An 18,303-nucleotide genomic window follows, 5' to 3' on the forward strand; every position below is an offset into this window, starting at 1 on the left:
GCACACACACACACACACACACACACACACACATGGATGCTTACTGCTGTGTCAGAGTTGTGGAGGAACAGCCATCCTCCACAAATCTCTTCCTATCTGTCTCAAGCACACACACACACACACACACACACACACACACACACACACACACACACACACACACACGCACGCACACACGCACGTACACATGCACATAACACACACACACGCACACACTCACGACTGCGTGCAGGAGCCATTACCACCCAGTGTGTGTAATCTTGTGATTTCTAAAAGGAGAAAGGCCATGCATCCTGTCTAAATTTTTCATTCAAGACCCTCTCTGTCTCTGTATAACAACTAATAAATAAGCAATGAATCCTGAGGACATAACGCAAAATGGACTCGATTTTTATGTCCTCCACACCACAAACACACAACAACCCCCTCTGGATACACATTCTGTCTTCCCTCCTCTATCTCTCTCTATCTCTCTCTGTTTTAAGAGCTTAATCTTTCGCTGTGTTTCATTTCCTTTAGTTTGTACCCAGTGAACTGTACTGGCCCTAATATGTGGGGTGGAAATGTGAATGTGTCTGTGTGTGTGTTTCTGTGTTTGTGGACTGGACATGACCTTTTCCTTTTTTTGAAATCCGATTTAGATTTAGAGCTCTGACTGGTGGCTTTGAATCAGTCTGAGAGGCATAGGTTTGTGAGCAGTTTATATTACCACATGAATAAATGCCACAAAATCACTGTCAGATTATGCTATGATTTCCCCAATCAACAAGTGAGTGGGTTGTTTCAGACAGACAGAAAGAGGTATATGCAATTTGTGAGAGGGAATCAACAGAGAAATGTGATGAAGGCAGGAAAAAATAAAGTCACATTAGATTGTGCTATTTCGCCATCTGGTGGTCCAAAATGAATAGTGCCTTCTCTGACACATGCCAGCTGAAATAGGGTTTAGTTGTCCATCAGCTAGCCAATACATTTATGTTGACAGTTTTGATTGATCCTTTGTGCTCAAACGAGGAAAGCTAGAACACCCAAAGCAAAGGGGTTTGGAGACGAAACGCTAAGTGGTCCGTTTACATTTGAGCCTAAGTGCTGATTACCATACATAACAAACAAATTCACTATTTTGGTTATGTTGAACGTGTTTGCTATTTTGAGAACACACAAGCGTGGGCTATCTGTCACTCACGGTTGTTACCAGGGTAACCAGATCGTTTTAAGGACCGCCTCTCGGTTTCAATAACCAATCCCGTCTTCAGAACGAGTCTGTTTACCATCAGCCGCGAAATGCGAACGTCCTATTTTCTGTCCATATCATAAGGTATTCTTTACTTCATTAAAAATACCATTACACACTTATTATTACGCTATTTCCATAACATTTAAGGCAATATGAACACTGAGCAGTCTGCTGAATCCAACTGCAGTCCAAATAGGTGTTCAGTTTCAACACCGGAAGGGAATGATTTGAAGAGCGGAGCACTGAAAAGGTAACTTGTTAGCAGTTAGCATCAACGCTAGCTAGCTGACCTGTCTGCCAGCATCGAAGATAGCTTTATTATCAGGGATTGCTGAATCGTTTGTTGGCAATTTAAGACATCATGTGTGTCGTTGATGTTTCTTTAAAATCCTAATGAGATGTCATGTTATGTCACTGTAGCATTAACCGAAGGGAAGTTAGGTTTACATTGAATATTCGTCAGATATTCACTCCGGCTTGTCTGTTCTCAGTGGCCCTCGCTTTTGACAACATTTCCCTTAAGGACCATCAATGTATTACCGTTTGAATAACCCTTTGTTCTTGTCAATAATGAATTGCTAGCTTGCTCATGTTAGTGAAGATGATGCTAATCAACTCGGATAAATGTGTCTAATGTGGCACAGTTCTTTAAAAAGATGTCCATGTTTTGTGCTCCAGTGACACGCACTTCTTTTATAGTATTTTATTTAATTGAATAGTAATGATAATTTCAATAGCTTCAATGTAATGTGATCCAGTGAATCATTGCACAATTGTATTGCTAGACTGGACAAGTAAGAAAATAATAATTTTATTAAATTGTGTTTTTTGTATTTTATATAAATAATCTTTATGAAAAATCAGCTGTATTTTTTTGTAACATTTTAAATAAGTAGTTGTTTTTACCAAAAAAAGCAATACATTTGATATTTTATTATAGTATGCTGAGTAATGCTTAGTTTGATAATCATCATTATTAAGCCATAGAAAAGAAACAGATAAGTGCTTGGCTTCAAATCTAAAGTTTATTTTGACTAGGGCTATAATCTAATAAATAATATTCAATATTAGCTTTTATATATTTCTTATCAAGTCAAACACATTGTGTCCCTAACAATAGATTTCCTCTTGTCTTTCCTTAGAACTCCATTCTCAAAGTTTAAGAGAGTAAACTCCAACTTCAAATCACCTGTAAGTAAACCCCCTCTATGACACACACACACACACACACACACACACACACACACACACACACACACACACACACACACACACACACACACACACACACAAGTAAGTAGTGCCACAGGTGTATCCCAGGATCATGGTTGTTGGTTTTGCACCTGACAGCTTCAAGTCCCTGAGACTGCTAAAGTTAGCCCTGCAGAGGAGGTGGCAGAGCTGGAGAAGAGGAGAGAGCAGCTGGACACAGAGATAGCACAGCTGGAGGCTGAGTGAGTACAGCTGTGTGTGTTTTCCTTCCTCAATTTCTGTCTTCGAGGTCCATCTTAGGTTGAGAGTAGGCATGCTGTGTTGATGATTCCGTTTAGTGTTGGAGGGAGGGAATCAACAGGCTTGATCTCCACTATTTATAGCGTAAAATACCTATTATGCAGGTGTGTGTCCTAAGGCTAGGCAATATATTGATATTGTGATATGAGACTAGGTATTGTCTTAGCTTTTGGGTATTGTAGCATGTCTAAGTGTTGTCTTTCCTAGTTTTAAAGGCATCATTACAGTAAAATCGGTCATTTTCTGAACTTCCGAGACCACTGTAGCTCGTTTGTTATTTCGTTCCACTCACTTATTCTACTTCTACTTACTTATTATATGCACATTACTCATAATTTATCAAAATTCTTATCCTACAATAGTGTCCCAATAATGGTATTGAGGTATTTTGTTCCCAAAAAGATTGTGATATTTGATTTTCACTATCTCACCAAATCCCCAGTGTGTCTTGCCTTCATATAGTTTTATTAATCTAATTTAAGATGTTTTAATTTTGTGTTAGCTGTTATTGTGTATGAGCATTTTTAAATATAATTTTTTGTGTGAAATGTATGTGTGTGTTTTAGGGGATGCAGAGTAGAAGAGCTGGAGCATCATATTGATATGCTGCATGAATACAATGACATCAAAGACATTGGACAGTCTCTCCTTGGCCGAATAGGTAAGAGAATTGCTAATTAATTGCTATTTTATCTTCACTCCACTGGCTGCCCGTTCATTCGAGGATTCATTTTAAAACTCTTTTATTTACTTTTAAAGCCCTCAATGGCCTGGCCCCGCCCTACCTCTCTGAGCTGTTACACAGCTACACGCCAACTCGCAGTCTCAGGTCAGCTGATCAGTTGCTCCTGAGGGTGCCAAAAACAAAGTCTAAGCGCAGAGGGGACGGTGCTTTCTCTGCTTCCGCCCCTAAACTGTGGAACGACCTGCCCTTGTTAATCAGACAGGCTCCCACACTGTCTGTTTTTAAATCCCGTCTTAAAACCCACCTCTTCTCCTTAGCATTTGTAAACAAGTAGATTGTTGCTTTTATTTGCTTTCAGTGGTCTATTGTTTTTATTATATGGCTGTTTTTAATTTTTTAATTATTACGTTTATTCTGGTTTGTTTTGTGTTTGTATCTTTTATTTTAAATGTATTTATTGTATGTTTTGTGAGCTTATCTCTCTGTACAGCACTTTGGTCTGAAGGTTTTAAAGTGCTATATCAATAAAGTTGGATTGGATTAGACATTTCAATACACTACTTTTAACTAGCATTTTACAATTAGTAAAACTAATTCGGGAACAAGTTATATTATTCAATAGCGTGATCATTATTTTCAGCACTACTTTTAGCTCAATGATTTTGATCCATTAAGCACAATGCTTTTCATATTCTGGGGCACAGTCATAGGCTTCCAAGCTAACTGAGGTGTGGCAATTTGAAAACAACATGAACAACCTCCAATATTTAGTTATAGGATAATATAATGCCCGACTTGTCTTCTAAAGCAGCCATTTTATAGGACGCATCCTCTCTTCCCTCCAGTAGTGGCCTTTTTCTATCCACGACAGATCAAATACATTTTTCAGTTATGACTAGTGAGTAATCTTTTGTATTGTCTGTTGATGCGACTCATGTTTTACTCCCCATAATTCATTTTGGAAACATCAATGTAAACTCTGTACAGACCAGATTCAACATACAATATGTCTCTTTTTGGTGTGATTTGGACCCAAGGAACACAAACTGCACAAATCGGTGTTAAAAACCTTTACAAAAATTACATTAGAATGGCACTCGCAGACTTCGTACATATATGTGCTCCTTGGAAGATCCGTTCTCCAGAATTGGGAAGTAGGTCTTCTGACTGTGTTGCAATTATGAGCTTGAAGCCATTATGTGAAAACAACACGGAAGCTACAGAGAAGATTTGCTTGTTTTTATTGCTAAGAAGGTCTAAACAACACTTTATATAGCTGTTGTAGAGTTCCCAAGAGGTTGCGTTCACATGCACTTCTACAATTATTCCAGCACCACAATCGCATCACTATCTTGTAAAATGTAAACAAAAGTGAGACATAAATAATGTGCATCTGTCTCGTGAATCGAATCCTGCTGCCAGACAGAAAAACAAACCAAAACTAAAAAGTTACTTAAGCATACATGATCAAAAAGATATGTGAATACACTATTATCTAAATAGGTATTTCAACTATAGCTCATAGTAGTCTGATTGCAGTACATTGAGAATGGTAAAGATGTAGGTTGTTGTACATCCAGCCACCAGAGGGCAACATAGCAGTGTCTCTGTTTCCTCGGTGTCTAAATCAAAAGCCCAAGTCTTACATTTATATTCTAAATGTAAACATAACTATCCCATAGTGGACACACAATGTAATTGGCATGCCTCTTAAATCTTAAAATCAATCTGATTATTTCCAAAAATGTCATTGGGTAAAGTGCGAGCTTGTTTAATTGCCATTTCATCCGGGGTGCTTTGGTAAATAGTCACCATAATCTCAAATCATTGATCAGATAGCAGCTAGTACAACATTTGCAGGCCCGTCTCTTTCTCAGAGGGATCAGAAAGTTGTGTTGACACTTCAGCTTTTCCCTAGGACTTGTGTCATACCTCCTGCGACACCGCATCACACTGTGTCAATCTGACTATCAGGGCACACACTAGTATAAGGAACTACGCTACAATGAGTGTTAAAACTATATTTGTGTGCTTATGGTGCAACTGCATGAAGTTGTGGAAGTGTGTGGAAGTTCACACCTTGCACACTGTGAGGAAGGCTTTGGTGAATCACAGCCAAGTCACATTACGGTATGTGTGTGTCATAACAAACATGACTTTTTACCTACTTAACATGCACCTGCTTGCGCATGGTGTCAAATTATTATTATGGACCTGATGCACTGTTTAATTCTTTGCGACACAAGCACAACACAGAGTTCTGGTTAATAAGTAGTGTCACTTATTTTGTCACTTCAGCTGACGAACTGGGCTGTCTTTTATTTAAATATAACAATATTATTAACACAAAGGGAATGCAATTAACTAGAAGCCGAAAGCTAAATGGATTAAATCACAAACAAACTGTTTTAATCACAAATAATTATTTAAAAAAGGGAGTTTTTTTAAAGTTGTTTTCAAGAAGAGACACACCTGAGGCCTGTACTATGAAGCAGGATTTTCACTTAGCCGGCTAACTTCAGGGAAAACTCTGGGTTTCCGGTCCTACGAAGCTGGTTCTCTTTTTAGCAGGCTAGATCTCCACGGTAACTTATGCTGAGCGGCTAACCTGCTCTGGAGCAGGTTAGGATGCAGGCTAAGAGCTCAACTCAGTGAAAGCACTGCCTGCTGACCAATCAGAGCTCAGTGTGCGGAGTTTAATAAAGCGGTCAAGTTTATATTACAGGAGAAAGCTAATACAGAAAAGCTGCTGTTGCAGGAAAGATGGCTGGCAAAAATCACCGACTGTGTGAACGTGAACATCTTCAGAGCAATCTGACTATTATAACATTAGCGTTAAGAAAGCTTAGTTAAATATCTGCCACAACATAAGTAACCGGATCAAAGTAACATTACGTAGCCTACAGTCTGCAGCACTGTGAGTGCAGACGTCAATGTGTCCCATTATCATTCATATCACATCATAATGTATCATGTATTTCCTTATCTGAGTCAGCTGAGCCGTATCTGGCCGTGCAACACTCACAGTGTCACATACTGTATGCAGAAGTATTATTTTAAGCAACACATTCAGTTGACGAAACACTCGAGTCAAATGCAATTAAAGTCAGATCCACTCGTGTCTTAGACGGGGCAGTGATATCATAAACCTGTTAATGTACGCATTCAAACACTTTTTCTGTTACCAGCTGTATTCACCTTGCAGGTGCAGCTATGTGGCTTTTATCCTGGATACAGTGTTTAAGTCATGGATGTTTAAAGTTTAACTTCTTCATATGTCTAATATTATAGTCATTCAGGAAGTATGACACGCTGCGCTGTCAGTACGCTTGTCCATGTTTGTGATTGGTCAAATGCTCCCAATACCACCCCTCTGATGTGAACGCTCACCTAACTAGATAGGACACGGCTGGCTTGAGCGATCCACTTGATAACCCGCGTCCTACTGTAGGACCGTTTAGCGTGAACGCGTATGTTTTGGATTAGGCCAACCGGCTAACTCAAACATATCCAGGTTAGGTTGAACCGGCTTCGTAGTACAGGCCTCAGGTCTCCTCATGCAGGTTTTAAATCTATACTGTGAGCTAAAAGCTTGCTATCTCTTTAAATGATCTCTCCGTACAGTACAGTGGAGAGTCAGGATGAAAATGACCTCTTAGTGAATGGAGATGGTGTTTCCCCTCTGACACAATGGCAGTCTTTCTCATCACACACATGCACGCACACACACACCCACACATAAATACAATCCCTGTCTGTCATGCAGGCACATGCATACACTTTTACATGCTATCACTCTAATCCCCCCTTCCTGCTCTCTCTCTCTCTCACTCTGTCAAACACACACTCACACTTTCACAAAGAGTCTACACTTAAACAGTGAGTTGCTCTTCTATGCTGTTATTCTGAGAGAGAGGGGCTGTGGAGGGAAAGAGGGGACAAGAGGAGATGCCCTGCAGTACCCTCTAAAGACAACTGTCCCTTTGTCTGTCCGTCTGTCTCTCTGTCTTTAGGTCATTGTCACCCCCCCAAGAAAAGTCTATTTTTGCCTATAGTCTTAAAGATTTACAGACACATTTTCAAACTGTTAAATCTAGGAGTTTTCCTAATGACACATTTGCCAGCATTGTCAGCTCAGCTTGCTGAATTTTAGAAAGGTTTAAACTATTTTTTAAAAGATGATCTTATATGTAATCAATGAGAATGCACATAAATACAAGTGGTCTGTTTTTATTTTTCAGTAGCGCTTTAAAGCTTTGTATACAATGTTTTTACCAAGTACAAGCCCTGTGTTTAAAGTGTGTCATTTGTTTGGTGCTGCGATCGTGGTCTGCTCAGTGTTTTGAGGATTGTTTGAAAAGTAGACTAGAGGGAGTTGACCCTGTAATCTGCTGAGGGGTCTCACCCTGGCTTTGCTATGTTTTGCAGCTGCTGTGAGGGGGACCACCACGCGAGAACTCTACAGCCAATTTGATCTTGAACTGGACGACTGAAGACACAAAGTTCAAATGAAGGTGGTGAGAATGATTCCTAGGAATAAGAGAGGAACGCCAGACACAAAGGCCAATTGTAAATAAGATGATGGATTGGACTAAAGATGTGTCTGTTGAACTCAAGCGGCTCCTTCAGACAGACAGTTTTACAGAGAGACCTCAGTAGGAATGGACAGGATAGGAGGATAATGACACTGGGTCTGCGGTCAGGCATGATATTTTATAAAAGGCCATTTACTCACAGCAATAACTTAAGGCTTTAATTTGTTTTGACATGTGTTTATGTAAATACTGTATTATAGTTAGTATTAAGGTATGCATGTTGGCTGCCTGAATGTTAATTACTTTTCTGACTTTGTTTTTAAAGGAAGGAAAGGAATGCTAGAGTAGTTACTTAGAGTGTAAAACATAATTACTAACTCCTAGTATAAAATGCTTTGTAAAATGACAATAACTTGTAATAAAAAGGGCACACGGACCCCCACAGACAGCGTGTTCCCATATGCACTATTAAAGTTCAGGAGGTACAGATGCATCATTGTTATAGCACCCTTTTTTTGGAACAAACGGCTATGAACTTTGTCAGAAGGCGTCACAATACACTGACAATATTTTATATTTATCCGTCCAACTATTTAAGTAAATGCATTTAAGTGTGTGTTAAAATGAATACATTTTTGTTTATTTTGGCCTGACTTTTATAACAGGCCTGTCTGCTGAATTAAACCCAAAATATGACACACACATTTGCTAACATCTGAACCAGATTCTTAAAACAATTCTAGTAAGGGAAAGAGGGTATTAGGTAATCTACAGTTTCCTGTATGTCCCCACATGTTCAACTAAAAAGAAAGGGTTGGGTACATGCTTCCTGTATTTATAAAAAAATCCCCAAATGTCTTCTTGACAGAAATGTCCAGTATATGTACTGTACAAACAAAACGCTGACTAGCTGCATAATGTACTGGGCGTGCCCTTATCTGTCTGAGAACCTCTGATGGTGGGTCTTCTCGAACTGATAGCGGCAGATGAGCTTCACAACCCTGATGATGTGTTATGTGTACAATTATGAGAGTGAATGATGAAAACGTGTGTATATGCATGTTTATCAATCATTTGCAGGTCAAAGCTCATCCTATCATTCTTTTACCATCTCATATACTGGGGTCAGTCTTTGGCATTGTTGCAAATGCAGACAACATATTGCAGGAGTTTAGAAATGTGTCCCTATTAATTTTGGCTCTTTCCACCACCTGGGAAATGACCTCTGTTAACCTGCAGCAGTGACCTACAGCACTCTCTTGTAGTATTAGTCTCTTTGGAAATCTTCCCTGGAAAAGCCATGTGTTTCATGAAATGGCTGTTGTGATCACTTTGTGATATGTCAGCCTCCTTCTGTGATTCAAAAGCAGGTCAGAGTTTTTTTCTATCGTGTCCTTGTGGGCTTCTACAAGACTTATTTGCTTAAATACACAATGCGTATGATTAGTCGGTTGACTTGACAGATATACACACAAGATTCAAAGTTGGCCCCTCCTCGGCTCAACGAAGGTTACAGTGCTTGCAAGCGGATGAAAGTCAACCTTACTATTTGTTGTTTGGGAACAAGCTTTGTCTACTTGTGTTTCGCCCTAGCTTTGGATGTTTTTCTTTCTGCATTTTCTCCCTCTAGGATGCTTGCTTAAGATCTGGCACCTGTTCACTTTTATAGAGGATGACACCCAGAAATGTCACAAAAACAGCTCAATCAGAAAATATAGACATAGTGCTTGAGAGGGCCACACACTTTTATTGGGTGATAAGCGATGATCGAGAGGGATTGTATTGGTTTGAGCCTAGATTTACATTTATTTCTAAAGAAATCCTACAAAGTGCCTTTTCAAAGTTTCCATAATCAACACAATTGTCAATAATTTGGCAACAACCAATGTTTGAGATTTTTTTTTACAGCTACTGAATTGATTACTTGGCCTGATTATAATTAATGATGCAACTAACAAATATTCAGAATAAATATGTGGGGTTTTTTTTCAGTCAGAAAAACATAGTTTTAAAAGACTAACAAAAGCTACAAGCTAAGGCTCTATCTATAATCATCTTTCTGCCTGGCCCTGCATTCGGCATTTTTGAATATGTGAAAGCTACTGTTTCTTTTTGCAGGTTTTCACTTACACAGTAAATTCAAGGAATCGCCTGAGGGGCGTTCGGTTGCAGCTTTCTGGCTAACGAGCTTTAGCTTTTATTGTAAATCTTGGTCCAAAGTGATTATCATAAAAATAACTGGTATTTCATGATTTGGTTTGACATCCTGTCCCGATTCTACAGGGATCCCTTCAGTGACATATCTTGTAGCTGGGTCGTAGAGATCGATGGAGCTTGTAAGGCTCATGTTACACTGTTCCGCATCAGGGTCTCGTTGTCACTACTGGGTGGAAACCGCTTTACTAGCCTGCCTCGCTTTCTCTGTTTCCGTCGGCAAGCAGGCAGCGCCGCATTTCCTCTCCACCAGTGCCGCAAACCCCGCCCCCACCGGATGGGATGTGTGAATAATCGCGATCCCCCATTGACCCAGACTCCTGTCCGTCACCGCTTATTCCTGATGCACTGATGGGACGCTGACGGTGGTGGGCGGGCGCAGCTAAGAAAATTATAAGGTCATTTGAATTACGCTTGCTAGCGAGTTTATCGGCAACAATGAACCCAGAAATGATATCAATGATTGTGACAATGAACGGATGATGATCGCGGGGTCAAAGTCGACGCTCACAGTCAGGAGTATTTGACTCCCGGCCCACCGGAGGAGAGGAGAGCTCGTTGTGGTATTACAGCAGGAGGGGATCCCGGTGCGTGTGACTGTCTCTGCGTGCGTCTCTGTCAAGCCAAGCGAGCGGCAGTGAGCAGCGGACAGGGCGACCAGGCTGGCCTGTAAGCCGATCAGGAGAGGAATCGCACACAACGAGTTTCACGTTCGGGATTTCATGCTGTGAACGAGGGGTGCAAGGTATGTACGCAAAATGCATTCGATCATCTCAGGGGCCACGTCCCGAGTAGCTCCCCCCGCGAGGTTCGACTCCTCGGATGATTATTATCTGCTAGAGAAAGGGAAAGAGCCCGGTTATTGTCCTCTGTCAACCTTGTGGGCGATCGACCCACTGGCGGGACACAAGAGGCGGCTTTAATATCAGGCAGCTCTCTGTCCATGAAAGGTAATTTATGTGAACGAGGACTGCATATTCAGCATGCGTCTCCTTGCTAAAAGAGACTGCTGTCACACTGTCCATCCGCTTAAGCCGAGGCGCACTATGTGCTGCGCATCCAGCTTCCCAGGCGCGCCTATTACAATGATAACCTACATCAGGCTACCACCTTAAACATCGTCCAACATGGTACCGATTGAAGGCCTTTCTGAAAGCGCACATGGCACGGTTAGCCGAGGCGTAGTCTAACTAACGGTGGGTTGAGCCTCGCTATCATTTCCCCGTCCACTACTGCAATATGATGCTACGCGTTTTTTAAATGTCCGGGTGTAGCAGCAGCAGCAGCGGATGATGAAGCTCTTTTTTTCTCTCCTGCTCTCTAAATGCATTATTTCCCCTTGACGTATGACAAATCCCATCATGTCGTACATTCCGAGTATTTGTATTTGTCACATACCGTTGTGTTTTAGCAGCTAGCTGACCTATGCTATCCTATTGCCATCATCACATTCACATTACAGCCACATGCAGGGAGAACTATCAATAAATATACACTCCGCATCTTGGCTCTTGGAAAAAAAAGGCTGCCAGAAAACAGATGTCCTATAAATAAAGGCCCAGTTGTTGTGAAATGACATCCCTGCAGCTTTATTTCTACATAGACCGATAAATAAATAATAAGAAGTCATGTCAACCTATCGTTTACTGCTTTGGGATCATTTTCCTAGCTATCAGGTGGCACTGGACACCAATGTCAACACATGCTATTCTCTGCTGCTCTCAGCTGACACTACAGAACATTTGCTTTGAGTTAGGGCTGTCCCAAGGTCTTCGTAGCCTTGGGTTTTATTCAACTGCACAGGAAAATAATACTCATGTGTTATTCTTCAAACATGTCTGATGTGTATTACCACTTACAGATTCCATGACAACATACACTTAAATATAGGTATTCTCTTCCTCCTTTACTGCAAGCCCTGCACTGGGCCAGAGCTGAGTCAGTCGATATGATGGGCGCGGGGTGTGTAAACAGAGTTATAGTAGATTACATTCTAAAGTGGTTGGCTTGAAGATGTTCAACATCCGTTGTCTTTGTTTACTTTAACCGCATGTAACCTTACTCCTACTAAACTGATGTTTGGTCTAAAAATATTTGTGATCAGTTTCTGTGGTCTGAAGCTATTATCTGTATGTATTTAATTGTAAGTGTGTGTGTGTGTGTGTGTGCCTTCTTCCAGGATGATGCGTCTAGCGTGTTCCACAGCCCTGCTGTTTGTGTTGAGACTGCTGGTGGGCTTGCCTTGGTACCAGGTTCTCCCGGCCATCCTGATCTTCTACCTGGGAAGCGGAGGATGGAGCTTCCTGCATGTTTTTGCCAAAACAATTGGCAGAGACTTACAGTAAGCATGGGGGTGTTGTGTATGTGTTGGCATGCTTCTAATGCTTAACAATGTGTGCCCACAACTGCAATTCAAAATGTTCTTCTCCTGAGTTGTTGCCTCGAGAATCCTCGTGTAGTGTTCTCCAATGTTAAGCCTTGCAAAAATGTAGCCCGACATCTTATAAAGGCAACTTTTAAAGACTCGAGACGATGAGGTCTCTTTCTCCTCAGGCCTGTTGTACACGTTTCAAAACCCGACATGGCAGGTAGTCTGAAATATTTTCAACATACATGTAGGACAATAGAGAAAAAGAAGGAGAAGCAAAATCTAATATTAGCCTTACCTACAGCCAATATTTACAGTTTGGGGTAACTATAGTAATTGGTTTGTGATTAACTTCCTTATTTTACCTTTTATAGGTGCAGTAATGCTAAAACAGGAAATTGTAAAACTTTTATGACCTCTTCTTGACCTATAAGCCAAAGTGACTAAACATAATTAGCACTCTTCTGTGGTTTTGTGTAAATATGCCCTCCTTTATCTCTTGGAGAGATAAAATTATCAGTTTCCAAGGGTTTATTTTTAGAGCCTGACTTTACTAATTCTTCTACTTCTCAGTACCGATGCTTCAGCTACCTAGTTATGTGCACTTGCTCATATAAAATATATATAGTTTTTAATTTGATTTGAATCTAATGATGTTAGACTGCGAGATAGGCTTGAGCTTCTCTTCTGTTGAGGCAGGTGTAAAAGCAAAAAGCTTTATTAAGTTATTTTTGAAAAGCTAAACACCAACAAATATGGATTGAAGCAGAGCAAAACATGTTTTGGGTTTGGAACATTATTACATATAGCCTTTTTTAGATACATTTAGACTTCTCCACTTTGTAACCCTATGGAAACTCAACCTTAGTATTCACATTTCAGTTTTTTTCAAGGAGCAGTTATTTTCTCTTGGTGGTTTAGTTGTAAAGTATTTGTGCTAGAATAAGTTTTGAACAGCATTGTAGAGAAGCTTTAGAAAAATAAATAAATATGAGATCTCAAAATAGAAAATAAAACGGTACTAAAAAGCAAAAATATATTCAAGTTGACCTTGAAAGATTCTAATCTGTAGACGTTCAGACAAATAAACGCTTTGAAGGGTGTCTAGAGAAGGACATTAATAACATAGAGTAAAGTTCATGCAGCTCCTTGGTTGAAAGCTTTTATTGCAGCCAGGTGTGCTTACCAAATCACTGCAACAGCATAAATAGATGAAATTTATCTGGATCAACAGGATGCCAATATGTAGAAATAATATCATCACTGCCATGGCCTACCTAGCTCATTAGACTTTTATGATATTCCTGAAATTACACTCTGCCCAGAACAATGCCCAATATCTCTACCTTTACACCAGAAATGTAAATTATCAAGTGATATCTTCTATCTGAGCAGACTTTGCCGTGTGGAGCCACCCAGACATTGGATGTTTAATCTGTCGTGATGTTTTATGCTTCATGTCATACATTTGGCGTAATATAGGTAAAAGATGACCTTAGTCATTTTACTGTAAATGTAGTCGAGCTTTAAAGTGTTTAGCTTTTAATATCAAAGTATATTATGAATGGCAATTGTAGTTCTGCTGCAAATTGACTTTTAATGGTGCACTATGAATTTAAAATATAAATTGATATCAAGGCTTACCCTTATTAGTTAGTAAAACAGCATACAAATCAGACACTTATTGAGATAAGTGATGTGACTGTAGCAATGAACATTAAGCTAGCTTTATCTTTTTTGTGAAAGACAGTATATATTTGCATGTTTAATGTTTGCATTATAGACTGTTTTAAAAATGTTGACATTGGACCAGGAACAACTAGGATATCTTTCTAAAAACTTGTGTTCCTTGGAAGATGGCTTCCATTAATTAAAGCATATGCAGTTTGTATATTATGCAGTAAAACATACTAAACCAAGGCAGTTTCAGGTCAACTTGATTGACTTTTCCATCAAATAAGAAATTGGCTTTAATTACACCAGGAAGAGTTTTTTTACCCAGCTGCAAAAAAAACGAATAATATTTCCTCTTGCTCCTTCAGTGCGGCCGTTGTGCTGTTGAAGGTGAAGATGAATGTCAGACGTCACCTCAAAGAGAAAAACACCATTCCCAAGATCTTTGCTGAAACTGTGCAACGCCACGGGGACAAAACAGCTCTGATCTTCGAGGGGACCGGGGAGAAGTGGACCTTCAAACAGTTGGACGAATACTCCAACAGAGTGGCCAACCTGCTGCTGGAACGGGGCTTCAGGGTAAGTCCTGCAAAACAATATACACCAGAGAAACTGGGAAAAAGATATCCGTTACAAAATAAACATCTTTTACCACTACCTTTTTATTTTTCTGAGTTGGACACTTAAAGAAAGAGTCAGAGATAGTCTCCTTTTTATTAAGGTTTATTTTGGTGTTTTTCAACCTGGATATCAACCCCTATTTTCGCATGACTTTTGTTTTTGTCTAATGGGACAACACTTTTTTTTTAATTGATCTAGTTTTAAGTGAGTGCTACAGGCTCAAATTGGGCTTCAATGTAATAGCAAAAATGGTGAGACACTTAAATAACAATCTGAGCCTGTCAGTGGCAAAAAACAAGCACTTTTAGTGGTCATACATTGACATTCAGAATGTCCCTCAATAAGAACAGTGTTTGACGTTTAGTGGCTGAGTGTTCGCACCCAATACTGGATTAATTTCAAAAATGTCTCATTATTAACCTCATATAGTTACTGAGAAACAAAAACACGTAAAAAAGACAATTCATAATTCCTCAAAATGTCTAAATGTCTCTCAGATTTTCCCTCTAGGAGAGAGCATGACATGACTGTTAAAGAGACTCATGTTGAATAAAAATACATTTTTGTCAATCTGTTGTTGGCAATGAGCTTGACAAGCCCCTACTTTTGTTGTTTCTCTGTTCAGGATGGTGACGTGGTGGCCCTTTTCATGGAGAACAGGTCCCAGTACGTGGGCCTCTGGCTGGGCATGGCTAAGATCGGAGTAGAGGCCGCTCTCATCAACTTCAATCTGAGAATGGAGGCCTTGGTCCACTGTTTCACCATCTCCAATGCCAAAGCTGTGGTGTATGGCTCAGAGCTGAATGATGGTAAGATCAGAGGGGTTGTGTAGAGATAAGAGTGTGGGAAGAATGTATTTGTTTTAGTCGTAACATTTCCAATAGTATTGCCAAAATCTGAATTTGTCTCAGAGGGCTTACAATGTGCACAGCAGTGACTTCTGCTGCTGAGTGCTCTTGTGTTTCCGCTGTGATGAGAGAGGTGAGTGGTGCAGGGAGAAAGCAGAGGTCATAAAAGATAGATGGGTTTCAGAGGAGGTGTCTCTTCAATATTAGTCAATGGTGCTTAAATGGCTGATGGATGGAAAGAAGAAGGAGAGGTAATGAAGAGGGAAGTGGAGAAGAAATGTCTCCATTATCTACAAGGTGGTCAGAGAAAAGATAAATGAATATGGGGGAAAAAACAACAAAGCTGATAAACCCAGCCCAGTTGAGTCACCTACATTAGCGATTCTGTTAACAGATCCCTTGTTTGAACGGAATAATAATTACAGCCCATAAAATAATTAATTATCTCTGTTTGCCTCCTACCCAGTTATGGTCTTGACCTTTAATAAGTGATGTGTTTAGTAATAAAAAAACACATTAGATGTAACATTTAAATCAACAATTGCATAATCACGTGTGTTTTTATATCCAAACATGAAATAATTGCTTGTACTAGTGTCTAAACCTACAAAAGAGCAGAAGGGTCAGGCATGAAGATTTATTTGTATCAAGCTTTTGGAGAATAAAGTCAAACATTCAATATACTGTATATACACTCTTGATAGTAGTTTAATTTACATTTTCAATTTATTCCCATTTTCAATTTATCCTCTCCTTTTCCATTATGCCTGGCCCTAATATTCATCCATACCGATCTACTTCCCCGCAGTGTATTATTAAACATGGCTCGTATTCATTAGACTTGGAAGCCACTGCTAAAGTAGCATTGCAGCAGCTCAGTTGAATTGTCAAACATAAATTAGGGATCTATTTCAATCTCCCCAAGACATTCCTTTTGGGTCCCTGCCCAATCTGAAAAGCCCTGATCTCAACAGCTACTGTATAAGGGTGAATGAGTTTTGAGCTGATCACCCTGGGATTGATGGATCAGTATTTGGATCCTGGACTTTTCATAGGCTTTTATGCCATCAAGTAATTGAAAATACAGGCTCTTTGCTATAGAGCTGGCCAGCAGCATTAGTACTGAGCCAGCATGAAGTAAGACTTTTAAATCAAGACAAACTGTCTTTCTTTCAGGGGGAAATATGGTCGCTGTTTCAAATGTGTTCTGCTTGGCTCACAGTCATATTCATAAGATTTCTCTTTTCTTTCTCTCTCCCCCACCTTGCAACGGACAACCCAAGTTATTTTAACCTATTCTATACCCCTATTCCTTGTCTTCTATCACCCCATCTTTCCTCTCTTTCAAAGCAAAGTACTCCAGGTTTGTGGTGCTTAAAATTTGTACCACATAAAGTTCTGTTCAATTAGGCTAGTGAAATGACACAACTAACTCTTATGTGTTCCTCTTGTTCTTACAGCGGTCTCTGGGGTCCACAGTTCAATGGGGAAGAAGGTGCAGATGTTTTGCTCCGGAGACTGGGACCCCAAGCGCGTCCCTCAGGGAACCGAGTGCCTGGAGCCGCTGCTGGACGCCGCGCCAACTCACCTGCCCAGCCTGCCGCAACGCTGCTTCACAGGTGAGTCTCCCAACATTTTAAAAGTGATTTAACATTTTTCCGATGTTTCTGGGAGTCATTTTAAATAATATTAGTTTAGATGTCCTGGTCATCAGTAATGAAAACTCTCCCTACTCTAACCTACACAACACAGAAGTGTCCAAAACCTTTTTTTGCATTTACTGAAAGTATGGCAGCACAGACCAGTTGATAAGTGATGATTAACACTTTTCTGGCAAAGCAATTACTCAATCCCTCATACTGAAAATGAAACTCTTACTCACTTTTACTCTTTCATTAAGAACGGTGTATTAATAATTAGGGATGGGAACGATTAATCGAATATTCAAATATTCAAAATTATTCAGGTGTTCGAATAATTATTCAGGTATTCGAATATGAGTTATTCATTTTTTTATTCATTTTTTTTTTTTTTTTTTGGGAGGGATGCCTTAGTTGATTACATATTATCAAATTGAATAATTCAATGTATACGACAGTGCCATAGCTAAATGTGTTGGGTGACGTCTAAAGGTGTGTTTTGCTCCGCACAGCGGGCAGAGCTGCAGGTGCTGATCTCTCTCTCTCGCGTCCAGTTATACTTCACTCGCGTTTATGTCCAAATCCATCAGATCTAGCTAGTTCTAGCTAATGATATGGCTGCTGCCCCTCCCTACACACAGATCACGCAGACTCAAACCTCATCTTATGCCCAGATCCCAGCTGAAAGGGTCTTCTCTACAGCTGGCCTGATTGTGAATCACCTCTCCCCTGAGTAGACATGCTCATATTCTTAAAGAAGAATGAGTATTGAATAGCTGCATTCTGTGCATAGGCCCTGTTACAGGTTGTTGATCTCTGTTGTCACGGGTTACGTTACCTTAATCCCTCTTTCATTTAAAAACCAAGTTATGTTTTAAGCATGAAAGCTGTAGGCCTATAGCTGTCAACTGTTCAAACTGTGATCACCAGTTCAATACATTTGACAAATTCAACTTGGTTTCTTTACTT

The 18,303-nt window shown here is 39.9% G+C and overlaps 2 protein-coding genes across 2 annotated transcripts in view; both read left to right on the plus strand.

The window, feature by feature from the left end:
• The first annotated feature begins 1,227 nt into the window (after positions 1-1,227).
• swi5 (SWI5 homologous recombination repair protein) lies at positions 1,228-8,442 on the plus strand. Its single transcript, XM_010797755.1, has 5 exons — positions 1,228-1,487; positions 2,380-2,428; positions 2,588-2,691; positions 3,316-3,410; positions 7,863-8,442. Exons 1-5 carry the CDS (start codon positions 1,390-1,392, stop codon positions 7,925-7,927), a joined length of 411 nt encoding a protein of 136 aa, XP_010796057.1. The 5' UTR covers positions 1,228-1,389; the 3' UTR covers positions 7,928-8,442.
• Positions 8,443-10,554: 2,112 nt separating this feature from the next.
• slc27a4 (solute carrier family 27 member 4) overlaps positions 10,555-18,303 on the plus strand; it is an 18,246-nt gene continuing 10,497 nt past the window's right edge. The window contains exons 1-5 of the mRNA XM_010797756.1: positions 10,555-10,928; positions 12,363-12,524; positions 14,594-14,804; positions 15,472-15,655; positions 17,155-17,313. Of these exons, the coding sequence (XP_010796058.1) occupies positions 12,364-12,524; positions 14,594-14,804; positions 15,472-15,655; positions 17,155-17,313 (715 nt within the window). The 5' untranslated portion in view covers positions 10,555-10,928; position 12,363. The remainder of the gene's footprint in view (positions 10,929-12,362; positions 12,525-14,593; positions 14,805-15,471; positions 15,656-17,154; positions 17,314-18,303) is intronic.

The sequence above is a fragment of the Notothenia coriiceps genome, unplaced genomic scaffold (genome assembly GCF_000735185.1).
Source record: "Notothenia coriiceps isolate Sejong01 unplaced genomic scaffold, NC01 NC01_scaffold00038354, whole genome shotgun sequence".
Lineage (NCBI taxonomy): Eukaryota > Metazoa > Chordata > Actinopteri > Perciformes > Nototheniidae > Notothenia > Notothenia coriiceps.